The sequence below is a fragment of the Scyliorhinus canicula genome, chromosome 3 (assembly GCF_902713615.1).
Source record: "Scyliorhinus canicula chromosome 3, sScyCan1.1, whole genome shotgun sequence".
NCBI lineage: Eukaryota > Metazoa > Chordata > Chondrichthyes > Carcharhiniformes > Scyliorhinidae > Scyliorhinus > Scyliorhinus canicula.
The window spans coordinates 124,043,703-124,070,038 of record NC_052148.1 but is presented as its reverse complement, the minus strand read 5'-3'; the positions used below and the strand labels follow the sequence as shown (position 1 = coordinate 124,070,038).

General features: G+C 48.0%; 2 protein-coding genes across 3 annotated transcripts in view; one reads left to right on the top strand and one right to left on the bottom strand.

The window, feature by feature from the left end:
* tec (tec protein tyrosine kinase) overlaps positions 1 to 26,336 on the bottom strand; it is a 229,430-nt gene that overhangs the window by 147,042 nt on the left and 56,052 nt on the right. For both annotated transcript variants that reach the window (XM_038791237.1, XM_038791236.1), the window contains exon 3: positions 2,972 to 3,076. In XM_038791237.1, the coding sequence (XP_038647165.1) occupies positions 2,972 to 3,076 (105 nt within the window). The remainder of the gene's footprint in view (positions 1 to 2,971; positions 3,077 to 26,336) is intronic.
* On the top strand, positions 3,311 to 3,820 carry LOC119962934 (ATP synthase subunit delta, mitochondrial-like). The gene has a single exon (XM_038791238.1). The coding sequence runs from the start codon at positions 3,311 to 3,313 to the stop codon at positions 3,803 to 3,805; it is 495 nt and encodes a 164-aa protein (XP_038647166.1). The 3' UTR covers positions 3,806 to 3,820.

Genomic DNA, 26,336 nt, shown 5'->3' with positions numbered 1-26,336 from the left:
GGCATCCTGAAAGAGGAGGGTGATAAGACAGAGGTCATGGTACATGTTGGTACCAATTTCATAGGTGGATGAGGTCTTGCATGAGACTCTCTGGAGAAAAAGACTTTTCCTCAACTCCCCACCCCCAAACCCGAACCTCCTGCACCACACCTTGAAACTCGTGTCCACTCGTAACTGACCCTTTGACTAAGGGGAACAGTTGCTCCCTATACACCCTGCCCATGCCCCTCATAATCTTGTACACCTCAATCTGGTCACTGGTTTAGGGACTGGTTTAGCACACTGGGCTAAATAGCTGGCTTTTAAAGCAGACCAAGACCAGGCCAGCAGCAGGGTTCAATTCCCGTACCAGCCTCCCTGAACAGGCTTTGATTGTTCAGAAGACTTCAAGCAGCAGCAACACACCCAAAAAAGGAAGTGAACAGAAAGCACGCCAGCTGTCCTGGTCGATAATCGCTACTTGTCGCAGTTGTCTGTTTTTAACTGTATAAATAGAGTGTTAAAACTATCTTAAAACTCTTGATTAAATTCAACATATCTACTATATTGGTTGCAGATGATTCTGATTGACAACAATCCTGCTGATCTGAAAAAGGTGAATTATGTTAAATTTGAAATTTTAACATGACCCAGAATTATCCACAATAGTTCAGCTGGCATTGAACATGATACCTAAAGTACTCGCATGATTTCTTGGATTTTATATTATCTGCCTCTATTCATGAACCCAAGTAATCCTAGTGTTTTTTTCAAAACCACCTTATCAACTTGCTCTGCCACTTTTTAAAGATTTGATAACATGGCTATCGGATTTTGTTTATTGTCACGTGTACCAAGGTACAGAGAAAAGTATTTTTCTGCGAGCAGCTCAACAGATCATTAAGTACATGAAAAGAAAAGGAAATTATTTTAAAATACGTAATAGGGCAACACAAGGTATAACTACATGACACCGCCATCAGGTAAAGCAACAGGGGTGTAGTGTTAGAGGTCAGTCCATAAGAGGGTCATTTTGAGTCTGATAATAGCGGGGATGAAGCTGTTTTTGAGTCTGTCCGTGCGTGTTCTCAGACTTTTATATCTCCTGCCCAATTAAAGAAGTTGGAAGAGTGAGTAAGCCGGGTGGGAGGGATCTTTGATTATGCTGCCCGCTTTCCCCAGGCAGTGGGAAGTGTAGACGGAGTCAATGGATGGGAGACAGGTTCGTGTGATGGACCATCAAGTTGTCTCTGCTAATTTACGCTTTTCAAAATTGTGTCAACTATAGTATACGGCCTTCCCACATTGGTGCATCACCTAACACTTCTCTGCATCTGCCATGTTCTTTGTCTATGTTATCCTGAAAATTATAACTACCCTCGTCATGTCTTTGCCCAGTTTTGAATCATCTGCAAACTTTATAATTCTGTTTCCTACACCAGTCAAAATATTTAGAACATTTGCGAAGTAGATGGTCTTGCCTGTACAGAAATTAATTTGTCAAAAGTTTTGTGCATTCACCTAATCTATTAATTTATCTCTGTAATTTTATGCTTACAGTGCACCCGTCTTTGTGTCATTGGTAGACTTGGATATATAGTTCTCGGTCGTGTCATCTAAGTCATTTAAAAAAGGGTAAATAAGGGCAATGACACTAATTCCTGTGGGAGGCCACTATTCATATCCTGTACCTGCCTATTATCCCTCCTCTGCCTCCTAAATCAGATCAATAATGTGTCTTCAAACCCATGAGTTTCAACTTCAGTTAACAGTCTCTCATGTTTTCTGGAAGTCCAATAGAGTCCCCTTCCACTATTTCATCGTCCTTTCAAAAGTTTCAATCAGGCTCGTTAGCATGGTCTACCCTTCACGAATTCATGCTGGCTCTCCCCTGATCAGTTGGAATTTTTCAAAGTGTTCAGTTGGAATTTTTCAAAGTGTTCAGTTATTCCAACCTTAATTATAGATTCTGGTAATTTCTTGACAACAGATTTTACATTAACTGGTCTATTATTCCCTGATTTCTCCCTCTTGCATGTTACTTCACGATTTAAGGAAGGTACAATTTTCTAATCTAAAAGAACCTTTCAAGGACACGGTTAGAACATTAGTCTCCCTCACTTCCAACACATAGGAGAAGTTCATTGAACAGTTTGTCAAAAGATTGATACAATCCAACAGCTGCCCTTGCCAATTCCTTCCCTTCACCTAACCGCTCATCAGACTTCCTCTTAAGATTCCTAATTTCCTAACTCATATTGTTCTCTACTTTCTCTTTGCACGCCTTCTTCACGTTCATCTTGTTGGTGACACCACTGCTTCCTTCTCCCTTGACTCTATTCCCACTAGACTGATGTCCGAACTTCCCTCCACTTAGAACATAGAACATAGAACAGTACAGCACAGAGAACAGGCCTTTCGGCCCTCAATGTTGTGCCGAGCATTGTCCGAAACCAAGATCAAGTTATCCCACTCCCTGACATTCTGGTGTGCTCCATGTGCCTATTCTTTCTTAATAGCCATTTAGTGTTTCTCCCTTTCCACACAACACTGAACTCAATCACGTTATGAGTGTTATTAGATTAATGCTCAGGCACCGTTGGGCTGATAACTAATTCTGGTTCATGGATTATTATTAAATCCAACATGACGTGTCCCTTAGTTGGTTTAAGGATATACTTTGTTGCAGAAAGCTATTCTAAACACACAAAAAAAACTCACATTTCTGAAATTAGCTCATCTCCTTATCCCAATCTATACGCAGTTAAATCCCCATTGAAATCACTCTGCATTTACAATATGTTTGTTGAATCACTGCATAATACACATTCTACCATTCCAAAGCATACAGAGTATAATCGTTCCAAGGTGGTGGCCCATCTTAGTGACATTGCAAATTGGGCAATAAATACAATCCTGCTGGCAACACCCACATTCCCCCCAAAAAAAATCACACATGAGACAGAAAAGAAATTAGGACAATTTGACATACCTGAAAAGGATACTTGTTCTGACAAGGAATAGGGCCAGCATCATGTTTCACTATTTCTGCACACTTGATTTTTTGTAAATCAACTGAGCCCTTTTTGTATTTTTTCTGGAGAAAGATACAAAAAAAAGTGTCATAAATAATACAGCAGGAATATTTTAAGTTTTTATTTCTCTTAAAGTTGTATTCTGATGATACAAGTATTCCAGTATTGTAAGGAACCCTCCTGTCAATCCTCGTTGGACTCTTGTTTCCGTTTTAATTCCTGTTCTTTTGGCTGTAATAATTCCTGCACCTGGGTATTGCTGGGGCCTACACCTATAATTAAAAAGCAGTAGCGGGATGTTCACCACCGCCATCCGCTTCCTCCTCCTCCGTGCCCAGGCAGCTCTCAGCAGGGGCTACGCCGATGCGCCGTCTTCGGCCGGCAGGATATCTTTCACATTCGCCTCTCCCACCGAGGTGTATTATACAGAAGGCAATGTGAAACATGTTGATGTTCCATCAACGACCGGAAACTTTGGCATTCTCCCGGCCCATGTACCCACGCTGCAGGTGCTAAAACCTGGAATTGTAACTGTGTTTCATGAAGAGAGTGCACAGTCCAAGTATTTTGTGAGCAGTGGTTCTGTGATAGTGAATGCAGACTCATCAGTTCAACTCTTGGCTGAAGCAGCAGCAGCTCTGGATGAATTAGACATAACTGCTGCAAAGGCTAACCTGGACAAGGCTAGCGCTGAACTATCATCGGCCTCTGGTGAGATAGAACGGGCTGAGGTCTTAATTAGTATAGAAGCTCATGAAGCAATCATAAAAGCCCTGGAGCGACGTGATTAATAGGGCGAACTGTGTGACCTGAAGCTGATTACTTCACCTTCATTTGGGAAGACGACAACACTGTACAGTAAAGTGGGATGAATTTATAAAAATAAATATATGACAACCAAAACAAAAGCAGTAGCAGGAGATACTGACATCAGTGGCGACAAGTCTTGACAGACGGCTGACAGCCAATTGGCAACTTTCATTTCCCAGGACGTGGCAGATTCTCTATGCGGATTGGCCCGGATTACTCTAGCATGTCCTGTTAGTGTCTGTGTTTTTGCTTTGAGTTTTGTTTGGGACCTGCAGAGCTAAGCAGAATCCTTAGGAGTCTCTCTCCCAGAAGAGGGAAATTCTCTCTCAAACCTTAGGTGGAACTCCCTTCAGGCACACAGAGCAGTTAGCAAGTGCAAAAAGCCTGAAGAGAAAGCTGAGGGGGAACTTTACGGATTCCTCACCCAGTAAAGGTACCAGACCACTGAACTGCCTCATGAAAACTGCTGCTCTGATATTCTGTTTAACTGAAACAAGCTGTTGGTGAGTCTGCTGAAGCTGACCGCATATCAGAAACTGAGCAGTCCTGAAGTGCATCTTCCATGAGCAAGGCTCAGCCCAACACAAGTTAGAGTGTGTCCCCAGAGGGGATCCCACAGTCGGAGAGTCTGGCCTGAATGGTCCAATTTGAAGATCCAAACCAACTGACGGTTCAACACCTTGCATTTAAAAGGGATCACTGCCTACAATGACCTCAACCACAGCAGCAAAGATCCTCCAATCTCTCATGCCTCTTAATCCCTGTTATTTTTGAACCTTCCCTACCCCTTCACTGTGGGTCTGTCTTGTGTGTGCCTGGGTGAAACGTGGGATGGGCTTTTGGGAAGAGGTGAACTACTAGACCATCGTTCAATTATGTCCATTATATGTTTATCTTTTACTCTGGTTATAAATAAACAGATTGTTGATGTTTTACTTAGAAATTTGGTACCTGTAACTCATTGGAACAGTCAAGGGTTAAAGATCTCTGGAAAATACACAAATTATTGTTTAATTCACTTATGCTGGGTCTCCAAGGTCTGTGGGGCTGGAACTGACTGAGCACTCGCCCAGGGTGTTGTAACATTATATACTCTCTTAGAAAGAGATCTACACACAGGATAGTTTTCAGAATAGCATCTTGGACAGCTGTACAAAATGGATAGCATCACATTGGCTTCCCAATGTGTGCCCCACCAGATATTCATAGATTTCAGTGGAAGTGAATATCAAGTGTGGTGTATAACAGGCAGTCGATGTGCTACCACCCAAGACAACTTTCTACTGAAATAAGTCTATAACCTGCTAACCTGCAAGTCGAGTGTCAGTGTTACAATTCTGTTGTAGGCGTGTTTCAATTCCCGTACTGGCCTCCCCGAACAGGCGAATGTGGCGACTAAGGGCTTTTCACAGTAACTTCATTGAAGTCTACTTGTGACAATAAGTGATTGTTATTATTATTAAATTGCCCACCATGCATTTGTGACCTTTCCTCTAGATGTTAAAGCATTATTCTCAAAAGACAATTTTATCCAATCCAACACTATACATTGTATATGTTTACAAATATTAGATTTAGGATGATCAGCCATGATGGTGATAAATGGCAGAGCAGGCTGAAAGGGCCAAAAGGCCTCCGCCTGCTCCCATCTTCTATGTATCTAAGAATAAGTGTAAAAGAATGTGCCAAATAACATCAACACAGATTAATCCGATTAAAGATACCTTTCAGCAGCCAAGGAAATCCCAGACCAAGTTGGCTGCACCGGATGCTATGGATACCAGTTTGCCACTGAGCTATTGCTGGCTGAAGTTGGTTTTCAATTACAAGTATCATAATTTAAGATTTTGCAGAAAAACATTATCAGGTTTAGCAGAAGTTGGACAGGCCCATAATGTCCATTGCACTCTTGTGTAAAACAAGCACTCTCCTTTGAGCTCTCCACAACCCCAATTTCTTGTGCATAAGCGAAAAACATACATTTGTGCTCCTATTGGCACAATTTAAAAGTATCAACACTCAACAAGACAGTAAACATGTAGAGGAGAAACAGAGTTCATGTTACAGATAAGGAATGAAGCCAAGCAGGAGCAGTGTCACACATTTCAGAAAAAAAGGCAACGGACTTCCGGTGGTGGCCATGGAGTGAGTAGTCGCACATTTGGGGACTCCTGCTCTTGGTGGATGTATTCTGTCTTTTCCCCACCCGAAGAGCAAAAGTATTTGAGGGCAAATGGTACAGGAGTGCCTGTGGAAGGTTTTATTCCTGTGATGTGGCTGGTGGATGGATCCACGGACGAGGAGTGGTGCAAGGAATAAAGAGCTACTGGAGCAGGAGGGTCTTCATGGTGCACCACAGGCAAAGTGGCGGAGGACAAGGAGGCTGCGCTGCCCGCCCTGTGGTTGAAGGAGCAGTTGGTGGAATTCTTGAATGATAAGTTTCAGCAGTAGAGGAAAGAGGCCCTGGAAGACCTAGCTAAGGTTATGGAACCGCTGGGATCTGGGATTGAGCGAATGGAGCAGCGGCTGGAGTTCCAGGGCCTGCTAATCCAGAAAGGGGAGGTGGGGGAGTACAAGGAGTAGTTGGCCTCATTGGTGGCGGAGGTGGGAGTGAGAGCCTGAAAAAGCTGAGGGAGCAGATGGAGGATTGTAAGAATCGCTATAGAAGGCAAAATCTAAGTATTGTTGGGATGCCTGAAGGCATTGAAGGTGTGGAGGCCAGGGTATATGTGGTGAGTATGCTGGAGAAATTGATGGGGGAAAAGGGCCTTAGATTGGCACCTGGAGGTGGACCGAGCACACAGGGCACTAAGGAAGAGGCTGCAGTCGGGTGAGCCAGCGAGGGCAATGGCGGTGTGATTGCAACCCTACTTGCCCTGCGTCCCCAACGCCTTCCTCCTGGCAACCCCCTACCTCACCATAGGTTTGCACCAGTGGGGCATGACGCAAGGTTTTAGGGGTGGCAGCAGACAGCGATTGAGCACTTCGGCGATCTGTTATATAGGGGGCAAATTTGCGAAGTTGGCGGACCTGGAGGAAGAGTACGAGTTGCCCAGAGGGAATACCTTTCGATACCTCCAGGTTCGGGTCTTTGTAAGGAGAGAGGTGCAAGGAGAGAGGTGCCATCTTTTCCTGGCTGCCATCCCTGAGGTTGCAGGACAAGGTGCTGTCAAAGTGCGACACAGGGGAGGTCGGTGGCACAGGAAGGTGGCAGGTGTCTATAAGGAGTTGATGGAGTGGGATGGAGTCCTGGTGAGGAATATTAAGCACAAGTGGGAGGATAAGTTAGGAGAGGAGGTGGGGCTGAGACATTGGTGAAGGCCTTGCGGAGAGTGAACTCGTCCTCATTATGTGAGAGCCTCAGCCTCACCCAGTTTAAGGTGGTACAAAGGACTCAAATGACGGTGGCAAGGATGAGTAGGTTCTTGGAGGGGGTGGAGGATAGGTGCGGGCAGTGCACAGGGTGGCCTGCGAATCATGTACATATGTTCTGGGCGTGTCCAAGATTGAGGGGGTTCTGGCAGAGGTTCCGGACATGATGCCCAAGGGATGGGTGTGGAGGTGGTCCCAAGTCCAGAAAGGATGATATTTGGGGTGTTGGAAGACCCGTGAATCCAGGGGGTGATAGAGACCGATGTTTGGGCCTTTGCCTCCCCGATACGAATTTTGCTCAGGTGGAGGGACTCTGAGCCGCCAAAAGTGGGGGTGGGGGTGAGCAACCTGGCAGAATTCCTGAGGCTGGAAAAGGTTACGTTTGCCTTGACGGGGTCGGCAAATGGGTTCACCTGGAGATGGAGGTGGTTCTTGATTTATATTTTTAAAGGAAGCTTGAGAGGTAAGCATTCTTCTTGTACAACTTACTACAAATTGTCGAGTCACGCAATAGATTTCTAACACCACGTGCTGGTCGGAGCATGCACTGATAGACAACTATTTACATTGATGTGTACATGCTTATCACCACACCTTGAATAAAAAGTTTTTTTTTAAAAAGGTAAAGAATCTGCTGAGCAACTCAATTTTTAGAAACTGAAACACCAAGAAATTAATAAATGATTTAAAAGCGGAGCCTAGAAATAAATGATTACTATTTTTTCCTGTAAGACTGGATACACTTACACGTTTTCAAAAAAGAAATTAGAAAAGATTGGACTTTTAGTTATTTGTTTTTTGTTTCCAATTACCTAAACAAATTTTAATGAAGCAACCACAACTTATATTTACAGAGATATTTTTAACATAATGAAACGTCCAGAGGCAATTCACAGGAACATTATAAAATAAAGCACACCACTGAATTTTTGGTCAGTAGCTCTTGGGTGTCGTTGGCTTCCCAGTGGTCTACTGATTAATTGGTGGACTTTTTGAACGCCAAGTTCCAGCAGCAGATGCAAGAGGCCTTGAAGGACCTGGCTAAAGTGGCGGAGCCAATCAGGGCGGCTATTGAGAGAGTGGGGCAAAGGCTGGAGGTGCAGAATTCAGCGCTCCAGAAGGTGGAGGAGTCGGTGGTGGGTTATGAGGACCAGTTGGCCTCATTGGTGGCAGAGATGGTGCTTGTAGCGGAGAGACAGAAGTGGCTGAGGGAGAAGGTGGAGGACCTAGAGATTCGCTGCAGGAGGCAGAAACCACTAGATTGTGGGACTGCCTGAGGGGATTGAAGGAATGCAGCCCGCAAAGTATGTGGCAAAGATGTCTGAGAAGCTGGTGGGCGAGGAGTCTTTGACCGCCCTCCCGAGGTGGATCAAGCGCACAAGGCATTGAGGAGGAGGCTGAAGGCGGGGGAGCAGCCGAGGGTGATGGTAGTACGATTGCATCGTTTTCTGGACAAAGAGAAAGGACTGTGGTGGGCAAAAGAGACGAGAATGTACCTGGGATGGAAACGTGGTGCATACCTACCAGGACTTGGATGTAGAGTTGGCCAAGCGGTGGGTTGGGTTCAACAGGGTTAAGGCAGCCCTCTTCAAGAAAGGAAGTACGGTGTGTTGTATCCTACTCGTCTGGGTCACGCACCAGAATCAGTAATTTTATTTTGAAACGCCGGAGAAGGCGGATAATTTTAATGAGAGACCATGGACTGGATGCCTTGTGAGGACACTGAACTTAGGAGATTCCAGTATGGGGAATACAGTGTGTATGCTGGACAGATTGTTGCATTTACTGTATGTGAGTGTGGATTGGGTAAGTGTGCTCAATTGTTCTTCAGATGCTTCATCAATGCACTCCTTTCTGTCACAAGGTCAGAAGTGGGGAGGTTTGCGGATGACTGCACAATGTTCAGCACCATTTGCAACTCCTCAGATAATGAAGCAATCCATGTCCAAATGCAGCAAGACCTGGACAATATCCAGGCTTCGGCTGACAAGTGGCAATGACCATCTCCTACAAGAGAGGATCTAACCATCGCCCCTTGACATTCAATGGCATTACCATCGCAGAATCCCCCACAATCAACATCCTGGGGGTTACCATTGATCAGAACAGAATTGGACTAGCCATATTAATACTGCGGCTACCAGAGCAGGTAAAAGGCTAGGAATCCTACGGCAAGTAACTCACCTTCTGACCGCCCAAAGCGTGTCCACCATCTACAAGGCACAAGTCAGGTGTGCAATGGAACGCTCTCCACTTACCTGGATGAGTGCAGCTCCAACAACACAAGAAGCTTGACACCATCCAAGACAAAGCAGCCCGCTTGATAGCTATCTCTTCCACAAACATTCACACCCTCCACCACCGACGAACAGTGGCAGTCAGCCGTGTGTACCATCTACAAGATGCACTGCGGGAACTCGCAAAGGTTCCTCAGATAGCACCTTCCAAGCCCAGGACTGCTACCATCCAACACAACAAGAGCAACAGATACCTGGTAACCCCATCCCCTGAAGTTCCCCTCCAAGTTATTCACCACCCAGACTTGGAAATATATCGCCATTCCTTCAGTGTCGTTGGGTCAAAATCCTGGAACTCCCTCCCTAACAGCATTGTGGGTGTACCTACACCTCAGGGACTGTAACTGCTCAAGATGGCAACTCATCACCACCTTCTCAAGGGCAACTAGGGATGGGCAATAAATGCTGTTCTAACCAGCGATAGCCACATCCCGTAAAAAAAAATTGTTTTATTAAATTGGAATGTGCCTTTAAGCAGAAGATCCAAGTTGAAGCAGCCTGCTTGTCGGGACATTGTGATCCAGGTTTTGCATTTTGGAGAGGAAAAACCATACACTTCAGTGTTGAGAACCAGCTTTTGAGGAAGTCCGTTGAATTGGTTGGCTGGCAACCAGTGGCTGGCCAGGGACAACGTTCTGCCTGACACAGAAGCACAGTGGTTAGCACAGTTGCTTCACTGCTCCAAGGTCCTGGGTTCGATTCCTGGCTTGAGTCACTGTCTGCGCAGAGTCTGCATGTTCTACCATGTCTCCTTGGGTTTCCCCTGGGTGCTTCGGTTTCCTCCCACAGTCCAAAGATGTGCATGTTAGGTGGATTGGCCGTGCTAAATTGCCCTTAGTGTCCAAAAAAGGTTAGGTGGAGTTACCGAGTTATTGGGATACAGTGGAGGTGTGGGCTTAAGTAGAATGCTCTTTCCAAGGGCCGATGGAAGCTCGATAGGCTGAATGGCCTCCTTCTGCACTGTAAATTCTACAATTCTCTGAATAATCAGTGATTGGTTCCTTCTTTATTAATAAATGTTTTTTATTGGATTTTTGAACAGAGTATATTTTGCCGTTATGTACACAGAATGAGGCACTTCCGGAGGGCAGTCCTCGAGTGGGTCTGGTGCCAGTGTTGCCCCTCGCTTCTCCCGGCCGGATTTTGCCGCCATTGTGTCCTCGTGCACGCTGCCGCTTCAGCTGGCCCTCCCGTCCTCCGCCTGTGTTCTCCTTTTCTCTGTTCCTGTAGATGTCAAGATGGTTAATGTTTCCATGCCCCCCCCACCTACTTCCTTAGCTCTCCTCTATTGTTCCCCGTCTCCTCCCCCCTCCCCCCCCCCCCCTCCCCCCGGCGGTTTGCCTTTCCTTCCCTCCTACCTCCCACTGTGGTTCACCTTTCCTTCCTCTTAGACCGAGTTGTTCACCCCCCCCCCCCCCCCCCCAATCTCCCGGTCTATCTCCCCCTCTCATGCTTTGGCTGCTTTCCCCTGGTTCCTGGTTACCTGGCTATTCTTCTGCTTGTTTGTTGGCCACAAACAGGTCCCGGAAAAATTGGGTGAATGGCTCCCATGTTCTGTGGAAGGCGTCACCTGACCCTCGGATGCCGAATTTAATTTTCTCCATTTGGCGTGATTCTGAGACGTCGGACAGCCAGTCTGCAGCTTTAGGTGGTGCTGCTGACCGCCAGCTGAACAGGATTCTACAGCGGGCGATCAGGGAGGCAAAGGCAAGGGCGTTCGCCCTCCTCCCCAGAAATAGATCTGGCTGGTCTGAAACCCCGAAGACCGCCACTTTCGGGCATGGCTCCACCCATCCCCACCACTTTGGACATTGCCTCGAAGAAGGCTGTCCAGTACTCCACAAGTCTGGGGCAAGGCCGAAACATGTGGGCGTGGTTGGCCGGGCCTCCTTGGCACCATTCACATCTATCCTCCACCTCCGGGAAGAACCTACTCATACGAGTTCTTGTTAAGTGGCCTCTATGTACCACTTTTAGCTGCGTCAGGCTGAGCCTTGCCCAGGTGGAGGTGGAGTTGACCCTATGCAGTGCTTCGCTCCAGAGTCCCCACCCTATTTCAATCCCCAGGTCCTCCTCCCATTTCATTCTTGTTGCGCTCAGTACGGTGTCAGCCCTTTCTACCAGTCGGTCGCACATGTCGCTAGTTTCCTCTCTCCAATATGCTTGCATCCAGCAACTCTTCCAGCAATGTCTGTCGTGGCGGTTGTGGGTAAGTCCTTGTCTCCTTTCGTAGGAATTTTCTGAGTTGCAGGTACCTTAGCTCGTTCCCGCTGGCCAGCTGGAATTTCTCCGTCAGTGCGTCCAGTGTCGCGACCCTGCCGTCGGTGTATAGGTCCCTGACTGTCAGTGTCCCCTTGTCCTGTCCCCACCTTTTGAAGGTGGTGTCAGTCAGTGCTGGTGTGAACCTATGGTTGTTACAGATGGGAGCTTTGTCTGACATTTTGGTCAGGCCAAATTCCAGGACTGGAGCGTGGCTATCACCACCAGGCTGCTGGAGTGTTTTTGGGTGGGGATGGGAGTGCCGCCGTGGCGAGGGCCCAGAGGGAGGTCCCCTTACAGGAGGCCTCTTCCACGCACACCCACTCGGCTTCTGGCTCCTTGATCCATCCCCTTATTCGTTCGGCCGTTGCCGCCCAGTGATAGAATTGTAGGTTTGGGAGGGCTAGCCCTCCCCTTGGTTTTGTTTTTTGTAAGACCTTCTTTGTGATCCTAGCATTCTTCCCCCCCCCCCCCATACGAATGCCATGATTAGTTTGCCTAATGCTTTGATAAAGGCCTTGGGGATGTAGATCGGGATGGATGTAATTAGGAAAAGATACCTGGGCACACGTTGTGATGATATGATCTGCATACTCGTCTGCCATTGGGCCAGAACGTCGGCTTACCATTGGCCCTGGTCGGTCATGTGCCTCTCGACCGATTGGCCGAGAGGCTGAGTTAACCACGCCTCTATTAACGAGGTATAAATGCTCAAACGCCTGACGATCGTCCCTTTCCACTGTAGACGATCGCAGAGCTGTGTTCTAGTTAATTAAAGCCAGACTTTGGTAAATCACTCGCGTCGCGTGCAATCGATGGTACATCACACGTTCATTTTGATCGTCTGGACTCTCCCCGCGAGGGAGAGTGTGCTCCATCTTTGCAGGTCCTTTTTTACTTCCTACGTCAGGCTGGTGAGGTTCCATTTGTGGATCCCTTTCCAGTCGTGGGCTGGATCCCCAGGTAGCGGAATTTGAGTTGGGCTTGTTTAAACGGCAGTCCCTTTAGTGCTGCCCCACCTACTTGTGGGTGTACCGGGAAGATCTCGCTTTTGCCCATGTTGAGTTTGTAGCCAGGGAAGGCACCAAACTCTTTCAGTAGTGCGATGATACCGTCCATGCTGCTATGTGGGTCCGAGATGTAGAGGAGCACGTCATCTGCATAGAGTGAGACTCTGCCCTCTGCTGCCCCTTCAGATCCCCCTCCATCAGTGATTGGTTCCTGCGTGATGCTTTCAGTGAAAGCTTGGCAGAAGTAGTTAGACCTTGGAAGTGAAAGGAACCCGCTCTCGATATATCTATCTATCTATATCTCTATCTCTCGATCTATCTATCTATATATCTCAATATATCTATCTATATCTATATATCTCGATATATCTTTCTATATCTAAATATCTCGATATATCTTTCTATATCTAAATATCTCGATATATCTTTCTATATCTAACATAGTCTTCAATGCCATTGGCAGTGCCAATATAACATTTACATCTGACAACACACATCTTGTTGGTGAATCTTTATCTCCTATAGCGCTGTTCCTCAGTGATAAGCATTAACTATCTGCCTCAGCATTAATTTTGCACATTGCTCTTTTAAATGATTCCTGTATGTAACCAGCATTATCCTGACAATGTAATTTGTAAGATCACGCCAGTAGAAACTGATATTTCCTTTAGCTGCAAGTAGATAGCATGTTGTGGTTGACAACAATGCTGTGCTGTACTGTTCTAATTCTAATTCTAATGTTTGACAAATATCTACACAAAAGGAGGCCATACGTGATCTATCGAGCCAGGTTCATTTTAATTCAAAGGATATTGTTCTTTTTATAACATTTAGGACAGATTGGCAGCTGTAAAAAATGCTATTTTCTGAACATTTCACATCAACAATCCAGTTCAGCAATAACTAGCACCTTTAATGTAGTAAAATGTTCCCAAGACAGGACTGAGAATAGACAAAATTTAATCAAGAAACCAAGACATAAGGAGATGTTAGGATAGCCTGGTCAAAGAGATAGGTTTCAAGGAGCATTTTAAAGAGATGAGAGAAGTAGAGAGAGATGAAGAATGGTTTAGGGCAGCAGTTTGCAAACTGTGCGTTGAGACTCCAATTGGGGTCACAGAAACAGTAATTGGGATGTCAAGTTCGCCCCCCTCCAAAACTGCGTCAGGTCCTGCTCATCTCCCAGTCTCAGAATTATTTTTATTTTTCAAGATCATGTAAAATCTTAGACAGCTGGCAGCATGCTAGGGACAGGGTGCCAAGGAAATCAACATGCATGGGCTTCCCAGAATTACTGACATCAGTAAAATGTCATAACCTTGAAAATGTAATTTACGAATATACAAAATAAGAGACGTAGGTCATTCAGACCCTCGGGCCTGCTCTGCCATTCAATAATATTATGGCTGATCTGTTTGCATTTCATTTCATATTCCCATATACCCCCGATAACCTTGCCCAACAAGAATTGATTTCACTCTGCCTTAAAAATATTCAGTGACCTCGTTACCACTGAGGCAGAGTTCTCACAACCCTCTCAAAAAATGTTGCCTCATTCTGTCCTAAAAGAGCAACCCCTAATTTTAAAACAATGTCCTTTATTTCTGGGCTCATCCACAAGGAGAAACATCCTTCCCATGTCCAGCTTGCCAATAGTATTCAGGATCTTATATGCTTCGATCAACTCACCCATCACTCTTCTAAATGCCAATTTCTTCTCTTAAAGGGTTTTATTGACAGTACCCTCGCATTCTTTGCACAACTGGATTTGGTAAACTAGCAATCATTTCCAAAGGATATAAATCAAAGAAAATTAATAAATTTACCATGAAAGAATTTGTTTTAAAAAGTTTCCATTCAATTGTTTGTTCAAAGGTCAGCCTCATAAGGCAGCTCCTTGTATTCTTATTTTTCAGCAATTCTTTTGCATTCACAATTTAATGTTTTTGAACATTTTTATTCAAATACTTACATTTCTAAATCAAGTGACCATGAAAACTGATACAAAAATAGCAGTCAGAGAAACAACTTTTTCACTTGCAACATTATGTTAACGTAATTAACATAATTTCATTAAACACAGCCATACCAAAACGCAAGCAAACAGGAATACAAATAACCAAGGAAAATAAATATTTAACACTCGGGACCACCTTCGCCCGCAACACCTCAGACATAATATCAGTAAACCCCTGCCAGAATCCCTCCAGCTTCGGAAAGGCCCAAAACCTATCCTCCACCCCTTCAAAAAAAACCTACTCATTCTGGCCAAAGTCATACATGCCCTGTGGACCATCTTGAACTGAATAAGGCACATGAAGAGGGTGCGTTCACCCTCCTACCTTTTAGGGCAGCACGATAGCACAAGTGGATAGCACTGTGGCTTCACAGCGCCAGGGTCGCAGGTTCGATTCACCGCTGGGTCACTGTCTGTGCGGAGTCTGCACGTTCTCCCAGTGTCTACGTGGGTTTCCTCTGGATGCTCCGGTTTCCTCCCACAGTCCAAAGACGTGCACAACTAATTGCCCTTAGTGTCCAAAAGAAGTTAGGAGAGGTTATTGGGTTACGGGGATAGGGTGGAAATGAGGGCTTAAGTGGGTCGGTGCAGACTCTTTGGGCCGAATAGCCTACTTCTGTACTGTTCTATGTCCTCAAGAGCCTCCTCCCACAAGCCAGCCTGCAACTCCCATCCCAACTCTTCCTCCCACTTACGCTTCACTTCTCCTATCGGGGCTCTCTCCTAATCCATAATCTTTACAGATTTCCGACACTGCCCTCACCCACCCGTTTTCAACACCATCTTGTCCTGCAGTCCAGGGGCGGCAGGTCGGGAAAGGTCAGCACCTACTTCGTAACATAATCCCTCACCTGAAAATAACAGAACCCATTCCCGCTGGGCAGCTCAAATTCCTCTACCAACCCTTCCAAGCTCTAGAAGTTGCCCCCAAGGAACAGGTCCCAAACCACTCAATCTCCACCACCCATGGAACCACTCACCCCCCCCCATCCAGCCCTCTCGGAGAAAACCTGTGATTGCTGCCGCCACTGACCTCACATCCTCAGGGCCGCCATCGCTACCGGGCTTGTGGAGTACCTGGCCGGTGAGAACGGCAGAGGCGCCATCAGCAGTGCTCATAAGCTCGGGTCCTTGCAAGAAGCTGCCTCCATCCGCTCCCATACCGACCCCTCCCCCACGACCCACATTTGGACTATGGCTATATTCGCCGCAAAATAATAATTCATCAAGTTTGGAAGAGCCAGCCCACTCCCCCCTCGTCCCCACTCTAGCAGCACCTTCTTTACCTGTGGAGCTTTACCCGCCCAAACAAACCCTGAAATCAGTGCGTTAATCCGCCTACAAAAAGCCTTTAGAATAAAGATCGGGAGATTCTGGAACACAAATAAGAACCGATAGAACCGACATCTTCACAGACTGCATCCGCCCTGCCAATGACAGCGAAAGCACGTCCCACCTCCTAAATCCCCCTTCATTTGCTACACCAGCCGGGCCAAATTCTACTTGTGTAACTGCTCCCACCCTCACGCCACCTGAATGCCCAGATACCTGAAACTCGCCCCCACCAGCAACTCACCCAACCTCCTCGCCAGCCCCCTCACCTGGATCGGGAAAACCTCACTCTTCCTCCATATTTAATTAGTACCCAGAGAACTGGCCGAATTCCTCCGGATGTACCTGGCCGAATTCCTCTAATATGCCCGTAATCCCGCCAACACCTTCCAGTGGGTTTGATATATTGAGCATACAGCGAGACCCTATGCTCCACCAACCCCCCTCCCCTCCCACCGAACATTCCCTTGGCACTCTAAGCGCCATTGCCAGTGGCTCTGTCGCCAAGGCAAAGAACAATGGGGAGAGTGGGCATCCCTGCCTCATCTACGGTGCAACCTAAAATACTCCGAAGTCACCCGATTCGTCTGCACCCGCTCTGCCAGTGTCCGGTACAACATCCAGACCCAATCCACAAACCCCTGACCAAACTGCCCCAGCACCTCCCACAAATAATTCCACTCCACCCTGTCAAAGGCCTTCTATGCGTCCATAGTGACCACTACCTCCACATTTCGTCCCTCCCAGTGCATCATTATAATGTTTAACAAATGCCCAATATTGGCCGACAGATGCCTCCACTTTACAAACTCCGTCAGATGTTCCCCCATCACCCCCGGCACACAGTCATCAATCCGTGAGGCCACAACTTGGCATCCACATTCAGCAGTGATATTGGATGGTAGGACCCACACTGCTCCGTGTCTTTATCCTTCTTGACAATTAAGAAAAATCGAGGCCAGCGACAATGTGGGAGGCAGGGGAGTTCCTCCCTCTCCTTTGCCTCATGCAATGCCCTTTCCAGCATGGGCCCCAGGTCCCCCGAAATTGTTTAATAAAATTGCACCAGGAATCCATCCGGGCCCGGGGCCTTCCCCGCCTGCATCACACCAATGCCCTCCATCACCTCCACCAATCATAGATCATAGAATTTACAGTACAGAAGGAGGCCATTCGGCCCATCGAGTCTGCACCGGCTCCTGGAAAGAGCACCCCACCCAAGGTTAACACCTCCACCCTATCCCCATAACCCCATAACCCAGTAACCCCACCCAACACTAAGGGACACTAAGGGTAATTTATTGTGGCCAATCCACATAACCTGCACATCTTTGGACTGTGGGAGGAAACCGGAGCACCCGGAGGAAACCCACGCACACACGGGGAGGATGTACAGACTCCGCACAGACAGTGACCCAAGCCGGAATCGAACCTGGGACCCTGGAGCTGTGAAGCGATTGTGCTATCCACAATGCTACCGTGCTGCCCTCAACGCGCATTCCCAGCCCCTCCACCAGGTCCTCCTCCACCGTGGGGAATACCAACCCATCAAAGAGCCGCCTCATTCCCTTCACCCAGGCCGGGGGTTCCGACTCATACAATCTCTTAAAAAAATCCTCAAACACCCCATTCGCCCCCACTGGGTCCAAGACCGTATTACCGCTCCTATCCTTCACCTTTCCAATCTTCCTCGACGCCTCCTGCTTCCTCAATTGTTGGTTTGCCAACATCCTACTCGCCTTTTCCCCATACTCAGACTGCCCCCTGGGCCTCCTCAGCTGCCCCACCGCCTTACCTGTAGATATCAGTCCAAATTCCTTCTGAGGTTTCTGCCACCCCCTCAACAACCCAGCCTCCAAGGCCTCCCATCAACCTGCAGGATCTTGTCCACTAACCTCGCCATCTCCACCCGGTACATCTTGTCTCTGCTTGCCCGTATTGATATAAACTCCTCCTTCACTGCTGTTTTCAGCACCTCACATAGAATGGCAGCCGGAACCTCACCCGTGTCATTCAGTTCCACTTGCCCCCAAATAGTAGCCCTCACCTGCTCACAATACCCCTCATCTGCTAATAGTACCACATCTACCCCACACTGCGGGCGGTGCCATAGCACCCCGCCCGGATGTTTCTTGTTTTATTATTGAGTCGCTAACATTCTAACAATGTGTTGTGGATCAGTGACCCTGATTCTATTCGAGGACAAATGGAGGCTCGCTCCTGCACTACTTTGACTCTTCTCGCCATAGTCACTGCACCACTGACTCCTCTCCCCCCCCCCCCCCACACACACTAGATTGTCCTCAAACCCAGTAGTGGTCTACTCTTTGGAAACCATTTAGACAGCATTTTAAGCTTCTTTCCCCATCTTCATTAGCCCCTATTTGCAACAATTAAATTTTTCAACCTTACAGTTTAGAGCCAACATTTAATTCTTGGGAAGTGAAGCCCTGGAGCATTTTGGCAGTCTGTTCATGGATGGGAGATTTGCCAAGTTTAGGGACTTAGCTGGCAAATTCCAGCTACCCAACTGGGGTCTTTTGTGGTATTTTCAAGTTTGCAACTTCTCGTGAAAGGCTTTTCCTTACTTACCTTTGGCTCCACCTTCTTCCTTGATGAAGAGGATTCTGTCCTTGGCTCAGCCTGTCAAGGCATCTATTTCGGAACTATATGGCCATATTCTCCCATCGGATTCTGCTCCGCTAAGTTGTGCGAGGGTGAAATGGGGAAGTGAATTATACCCGATTCATACTAGTGAGGGTTTGAAGTGAGGCCCTTCACAGGATCATCTCCATGTCTTCATGTGCTCAGTTGAGTCTAATTCAGTTTAAGGTGATACACAGGATGTGCTTGACCATGGCAAGGGTGAGTGAGTTTTTCCCTAATGTTGAGGATAGCTATGATCGCTATTTACTTGGCCTGGCTAGCCACATGCATATATTCTGGTCCTGCCCCAAACTTGTAGGCTTCTGGGTTTCCTTCGTTAACATGCCGGAGATACTCGATGTGGATTTAGACCAGTTTCGGTTGGTGGCCATATTTGGGGTGCTAAATTTGATCGTTATTCAGTCTGGGGTAGAGGCAGATGTTGCCGCCTTCGCCTCGCTGATAGCCCACAGGCGAATATTGCTTGGTTGGAGGTCTCCCACTCCGCCTAGTACCACTACTCAGCTGGGTGATTTAATGTCATTCCTACACTTGGAGAAAGTCAGGTTCCCCCTCAAGAGCTCAGTGGAGAGGTTTTACCCAAAATTTCTATTCATGCTGCTTCCCATACACTCCTTTCTTAAAGATTTACTCACCGTCAGTTTTAGAGGGTTTAGATTAATTTTATTATTGAAGTTAATTAGGTGTTGTGTTTTCATAAAACTTTTATATTTGCATGCGATTTTTGCTTTCTTTTGTTCTGGTTTGTGTTGATCATTATGAAAAAATTCTGATTAATTTACTTCTAAAAACAGTGCCTCTACCAAAAGCTCCTAAAAGATTTTGGCTTATATAAACTCAAGAGCTGAAACACCATTTCAATGGCAACAGTCCTCATAGATTTTTCATCTACAGCAAATTCCAGTAACCATGTCCTGCTGCTACTAGGGGAAAAGTTACACAGACTTCTCCTCGGTGGCAGCAGACTGATATTCACAAGTCTGGCCACAACACATACTGTCTTGTCGATCAGCCACAGCAGCCTTCAGTTTCACTTTAAATATGTTTTTCCCCTTTGATTTTCCACTCTATTGTTTCTACAAACTTTTAGAATTTCCTCTTCCCAGAATTGACCTTTTTTTTTATTACTTTATGGTTACTATATTCATAAAGTAAACTTAGTTTTTTGCATTATACAGTAGTTTTATAATCTCACAATTGTATATGCTTCTTTTGAAATAGAACGATTTAAGTCACTTCCTTTATCTTCGGAATGCAAATTTCTATTCATGCTGCTTCCCATACACTCCTATTAGCTCAGCTCAAGCTCATGCCCACTTCAAGCTATTTGCCTTCACTTTTGTTTTGGCTCCTGTCTCCAATTCAATTTAACCGGGCACATCCATTTAAGCATTTTTCCAAGTATATGGCAATGATATTGGAAAAAAGGAAATATCAAGACTCATTTTCTTCACACTGCCCACAACACCTGCTCAGAGATAGAAAGGACTTAGCGACTTCCGGTTGCGGTGATGCGGAGCTAAGCCGCACGTTCGGCAGCTCCCGCTATTTTTGGACTTTCGGGCTCTTTTAAGGGCCCGCAGCGGCGCTGGTTCGACTTATCCCCGGGTGGGAACGCAGCCACTGTGCTCAGCTGCTGGTGGATGGGCTGGACCAGGAGTGGAGCAGTCAGAAAATCGACTTTGTAGCAGAGAAAGGTGCGAGGCAAGGAAAACAAGATGGCGTCGGGCAGGGAACCAGCAGCGTGGCAGCAGTGGGCGCGGGAGCAGCAGGAGCTGCTTCAGCGCTCCTTCAGGGAGCTGAAGGCTGAGATCCTGGAACCGTTTAAGGCCTCGCTGGACAAGATCATGGCAACTCAGACGGCTCAGGCTGCAGAGATCCGGCAGATACAGCTAAAGACCTCGGAGAACGAGGACGAGCTCCTGGGCCTGGCAGTGAAGGTGGAATCGCACGAGGCGCTTCACAAGAAATGGCTGGCAAGGATGGAGGAGTTGGAGAACCGCTCCCGTCGGAAGAACCTGCGGATTTTGGGCCTCCCGGAGGGGCTGGAAGGTTCGGATTTGGGGGCCTACATGGTCGTGATGTTGAACTCGTTAATGGGTGCGGGGTCGTTCCAAGGACTCTTGGAGCTGGAGGGGGCCCATCGAGTGGTGTTGAGGAAGCCCAGGCCGAACGAGCCGCCTAGGGTGGTGCTGGTCCGCTTTCACCGCTTCGTTAACCGTGATTGCGTGCTGAGATGGGCGAAGAAGGAAAGGAGCAGCAGGTGGGAGAATGCGGACATTAGGATCTATCAGGACTGGAGCGCGGAGGTGGTGAAGAGAAGGGCTGGCTTTAATCGGGCGAAGGGAGCGCTTCACAGGAAGGGGGTGAAGTTTGGCTTGTTACAGCCGGCTCGCCTTTGGGTCACTTACAAGGACCGCCAGCTCTACTTTGACTCTCCGGAGGAGGTCTGGGCTTTTGTCTGGGGGGCTGGGGAATGATGTACATTGTCCGGAGGCTTTGTCCCCCTTGGTATCCTTTCATTTTTATTGGCTGTGTTTGATGTTGCATTTTCGTTGCTCTGCTTCTTCGTTTTTTGGGGCTGTTATTTATTTACTAGGGTGCTTTTTAGTTTTTTCCACTGGTGGAGGGTTGGGGAGCTGTTCGCGGTCCCGCTGGGTCATGTGCCCATCTTTTTCCCACGTGTTGGGCTGGGGGGCGGGGTTTGGGATGGAAGCGCGGGCTTTCTTCCCGCGCTGGAGGAGTTGAGGGCGGGGCCAGCACTAGGAGGGGAGATTGGTGGTTGCGTTGCATCGGGGGAGGGTCGTCGGTATGGCGGGGGTAGCCGGGGTCAGCAGGAGTCGGCTGACTTACGGAAGTACAATGTTAGTGGTTACGCAGCTAGGGGGGGCCCTAGCTCAGGGGGGGGGGGGGGGGGGGGGGGGGTTACCAGGTTGCTGCTGCAGAGGCCGTAGGGAAACGGCTGGTGAAGGGGGGGCTGGGAGGGGGGGCTGCCACCGTGGAGAATGGGCCTGGGGGGGTTCCCTGGGCACGTGGTGAGCCGAGGGAGAGCTATGGCTGATTGGCGCAGAGGGAGGGGGAAGACCCCCCCAGATTCAACTGATCACATGGAATGTGAGGGGGCTGAATGGACTGGTGAAGCCGTCCCGGGTCTTGGTACACCTGAGGGGGCTGGGAGCAGATGTAGCTGTGCTCCAGGAGACGCACCTTAAGGTGGCGGATCAGGTGAGGCTGAAAAGGACAGGTGTTTCACTCGGGGCTCGAGGCGAAGAATCGAGGGGTGGCGATCTTAGTCGGGAAGAGCTTGTCGTTTGTTGCGTCTAACGTGGTGGCGGACAGTGCAGGTAGATATGTAATGGTGAGTGGTAGACTTCAGGGGGAGCGGGTGGTTCTGGTCAATGGACCGCTTTCTGGATGGGCTGGAGTTCCCAAGTGTAGAGGATGAGCGGGTGGAGGATCTGGGGGCCCCAATCGAGTTGGGGGAGCTGATGGAGGCGCTGGGAGCATCCAAACAGGGAAAGTGCCGGGACCCGACGGGTTCCCGGTGGAATTTTACAAGAAGTTCTCAGATCTGCTGAGCCCGTTGCTTGTAAGGACCCTGAACGAGGAGAGGGAGGGGGGGGCTCTGCCCCCGACGATGTCTAGGGCAATCATCTCTTTGATCCTGAAGCGGGACAAAGACCCCCTCCAGTGTGGGTCCGGAAGTGTTGAAGATACTTGGGGTGTTTGGGGACTTTTCGGGCTATAAGCTCAATGTGGGGAAAAGTGAGCTGTTTGTGTTGCACCTGGGGGACCAGGAGAGGGAGATAGGGGAGCTCCCGTTGAAGAGGGCGGAGAGGAGCTTTAGATATCTTGGGGTCCAGATAGCTATGAACTGGGGAGCCCTGCACAGGCTTAACTTTTCGACGCTGGTGGAACAGATGGAGGAAGAGTTCAGGTGGTGGGACGCGTGCCGCTTTCGTTGGCGGGCAGGGTCCAGTCGGTTAAAATGACGGTGCTCCTGAGGTTTTTGTTTCTTTTCCAGTGCCTTCCCATATTGATTTCGAAGGCTTTTTTCAAAAGGGTGAATAAAAGAGTATTCTGGGGTTTGTGTGGGCGCGGAAGGCCCCGAGAGTAAGGAGGGTATTCCTGGAGCGAAGAAGGGAGGCAGGCGGTAATACTGGGCTGCGAATGTGGCAATGATTCGCAGGTGGGTGATGGAGGGGGAGGGTGCCACATGGAAGAGGCTGGACGTGGTGTCCTGTGTGGGTACAAGTTTGGGGGCATTGGTGACGGCCCCACTTCCACTCCCCCCTGCAAGATATTCCACGAGTCCGGTGGTCGTGGCGTCCCTCAAAATTTGGGGGCAGTGGAGGCAGCACAGGGGGGAAGTGAAGGCCTCAGTGTGGGTCCCGATACGGGGCAATCACCGGTTTGCACCGGGAGAAGTTTTTCTCAGGTGGGTTTTTGAGTTGGCACAGGGCAGGCAACAGGCGGATGGGGGACCTTTTCCTCGATGGGAAGTTTGCAACTTTAGAGGAGTTGGAGGGGAAGTGGGGTCTCCCCCCTGGGAATGCTTTCAGGTATATGCAGATTAGGGCGTTTGTTAAGTGGCAGGTGGCGGAGTTCCCACTGCTGCTGCCTAGGGAGGTGCAGGATAGGGTGCTCTCGGGGACGTGGGTCAGTGAGGGGAGGATCTCGGCGATTTATCAGATGGTGCAGGAAGAGGAGGCGGCCTCGGTGGAGGAGCTGAAAGCGAAGTGGGAGGCGGAGCTAGGGGAAGAGATTGACGATGGGACATGTGCGGATGCCCTGGGGAGGGTGAACTCGTCCTCTTCTTGCGCACGGCTCAGCATAATTCAGCTGAAGGTGCTGCATAGGGCGCACATGACTGGAGCGAGGATGAGCCGGTTCTTCGGGGGGGGGGGGGTGCGCATGTCCGGCGTTGGGCTGGGGGCTCGTGATCCTTGGGGTAGCATCGGAGCCGGGAGTGCAGGAGGCGAGAGAGGTCTGTACACTGGCCTTTGCGTCTCTAGTAGCCCGGCGTAGGATTCTCTTACAGTGGAGGGACGCGAAGCCCCCGAGCCCAGAGGCCTGGATCAATGACATGGCCGGGTTCATCAAGCTGGAAAAGATTAAGTTTGCCCTGAGGGGGTCGGTACAAGGGTTCTCCCGGCGGTGGCAGCCGTTTCTCGATTTCCTGGCGGAGAGGTAGAGGGTGGTCAGTCTCAGCAGCAACCCAGGTGGGGGGGGTGGGTTCGAGATTTGTTAAGGGGGTTTGTTTTTGCAACGGTATGTTTGCTTTTTTTTTCTTTCTTGTATTGTTATTAGTTATTAATTTATTACTTTGTATTGGGGGGGGATTTCTGTTTAGTTTTACACCGTGTTTACTTTAACTGTTGGGAGAAAATTTGTTGTTGAAAAATTTGAATACAAATTATTTTTTTAAAAAAGGACTTAGCAGTAGGAAGGAGAGGATCCAGTTACTACAGTCCACATGGGTACCAACAACATAGACAGGGAAGAGTTTTGCTTAGGGACTATGAGCAGCGAGGGCTAAATTGCATTACAACGCCCTTTATATTATTTCCTGAGCCATGAGCAAATCGGCAGAGGGTAAAGAAGATCAGAGGGACAAATACATGGCCCAAAAGACCGGTGTGGGAAAAGTGGGTTTCAATTCATAGGGCACTGGCATTTCTACTGGGGAAAGTGGGAACTGCACCACTGGGATGGGCTTCACCCAAACTGTGAGGGGCAGTTTGAAGGGCAATTATGATGCCAATAGACATGACTTAGGATGTGTAGGTTGGAGAAGTAGGCTGCAAGGGTTGGGCACACTGGATATGTGGAGCTTGTTCAAGGAACAGCTATTGCGTGTTCTTGATAAGTACGTACCAGTCAGGCAGGGAGGAAGGGGTAGAGCGAGGGAACCGTGGTTTACCAAAGAAGTGGAATCTCTTGTTAAGAGGAAGAAGGAGGCCTATGTGAAGATGAGGCATGAAGTTTCAGTTGGGGCGCTTGATAGTTACAAGGAAGCGAGGAAGGATCTAAAGAGAGAGCTAAGACGAGCAAGGAAGGGACATGAGAAGTCTTTGGCAGGTAGGATCAAGGAAAACCCAAAAGCTTTCTATAGGTATGTCAGGAATAAAAGAATGACTAGGGTAAGAGTAGGGCCAGTCAAGGACAGTGGTGGGAAGTTGTGTGTGGAGGCTGAGGAGATAAACGAGATACTAAATGAATACTTTTCGTCAGTATTCACTCAGGAAAAAGATAATGTTGTGGAGGGGAATGCTGAGACCCAGGCTATTAGAATAGATGGCATTGAGGTGCGTAGGGAAGAAGTGTTGGCAATTCTGGACAAGGTGAAAATAGATAAGTCCCCGGGGCCTGATGGGATTTATCCTAGGATTCTCTGGAAAGCCAGGGAAGAGATTGCTGAGCCTTTGGCTTTGATTTTTAGGTCATCATTGGCTACAGGAATAGTGCCAGAGGACTGGAGGATAGCAAATGTGGTCCCTTTGTTCAAGAAGGGGAGTAGAGATAACCCCGGTAACTATAGGCCGGTGAGCCTCACGTCTGTTGTGGGTAAAGTCTTGGAGAGGATTATAAGAGATACGATTTATAATCATCTAGATAGGAATAATATGATTAGGGATAGTCAGCATGGTTTTGTGAAGGGTAGGTCATGCCTCACAAACCTTATCGAGTTCTTTGAGAATGTGACTGAGCAGGTAGACGAGGGTAGAGCAGTTGATGTGGTGTATCTGGATTTCAGTAAAGCGTTTGATAAGGTTCCCCACGGTCGGCTATTGCAGAAAATACGGAGGCTGGGGATTGAAGGTGATTTAGAGATGTGGATCAGGAATTGGCTAGTTGAAAGACAGAGGGTGGTGGTTGATGGCAAATGTTCAGAATGGAATTCAGTTACGAGTGGCGTACCACAAGGATCTGTTCTGGGGCCGTTGCTGTTTGTCATTTTTATAAATGACCTAGAGGAGGGCACAGAAGGTTGGGTAAATTTGCAGACGACACTAAAGTCGGTGGAGTTGTAGACAGTGTGGAAGGATGTTGCAGGTTACAGAGGGACATAGATAAGCTGCAGAGCTGGGCTGACAGGTGGCAAATGGAGTTTAATGTAGAGAAGTGTGAGGTGATTCACTTTGGAAAGAATAACAGGAATGCGGAATATTTGGCTAATGGTAAAATTCTTGGTAGTGTGGATGAGCAGAGGGATCTCAGTGTCCATGTACATAGATCCCTGAAAGTTGCAACCCAGGTTGATAGGGTTGTGACGAAGGCCTGTGGTGTGTTGGCCTTTATTGGTAGAGGGATTGAGTTCCGGAGCCATGAGGTCATGTTGCAGCTGTACAAAACTCTGGTACGGCCGCATTTGGAGTATTGCGTACAGTTCTGGTCGCCTCATTATAGGAAGGACGTGGAAGCTTTGGAACGGGTGCAGAGGAGATTTACCAGGATGTTGCCTGGTATGGAGGGAAAATCTTATGAAGAAAGGCTGATGGACTTGAGGTTGTTTTCGTTAGAGAGAAGAAGGTTAAGAGGTGACTTAATAGAGGCA

Coding starts and splice junctions, on each gene's coding strand:
- LOC119962934 (XM_038791238.1), top strand. CDS start 3,311: ATGTTCACCACCGCCATCCGCTTCCTCCTCCTCCGTGCCCAGGCAGCT.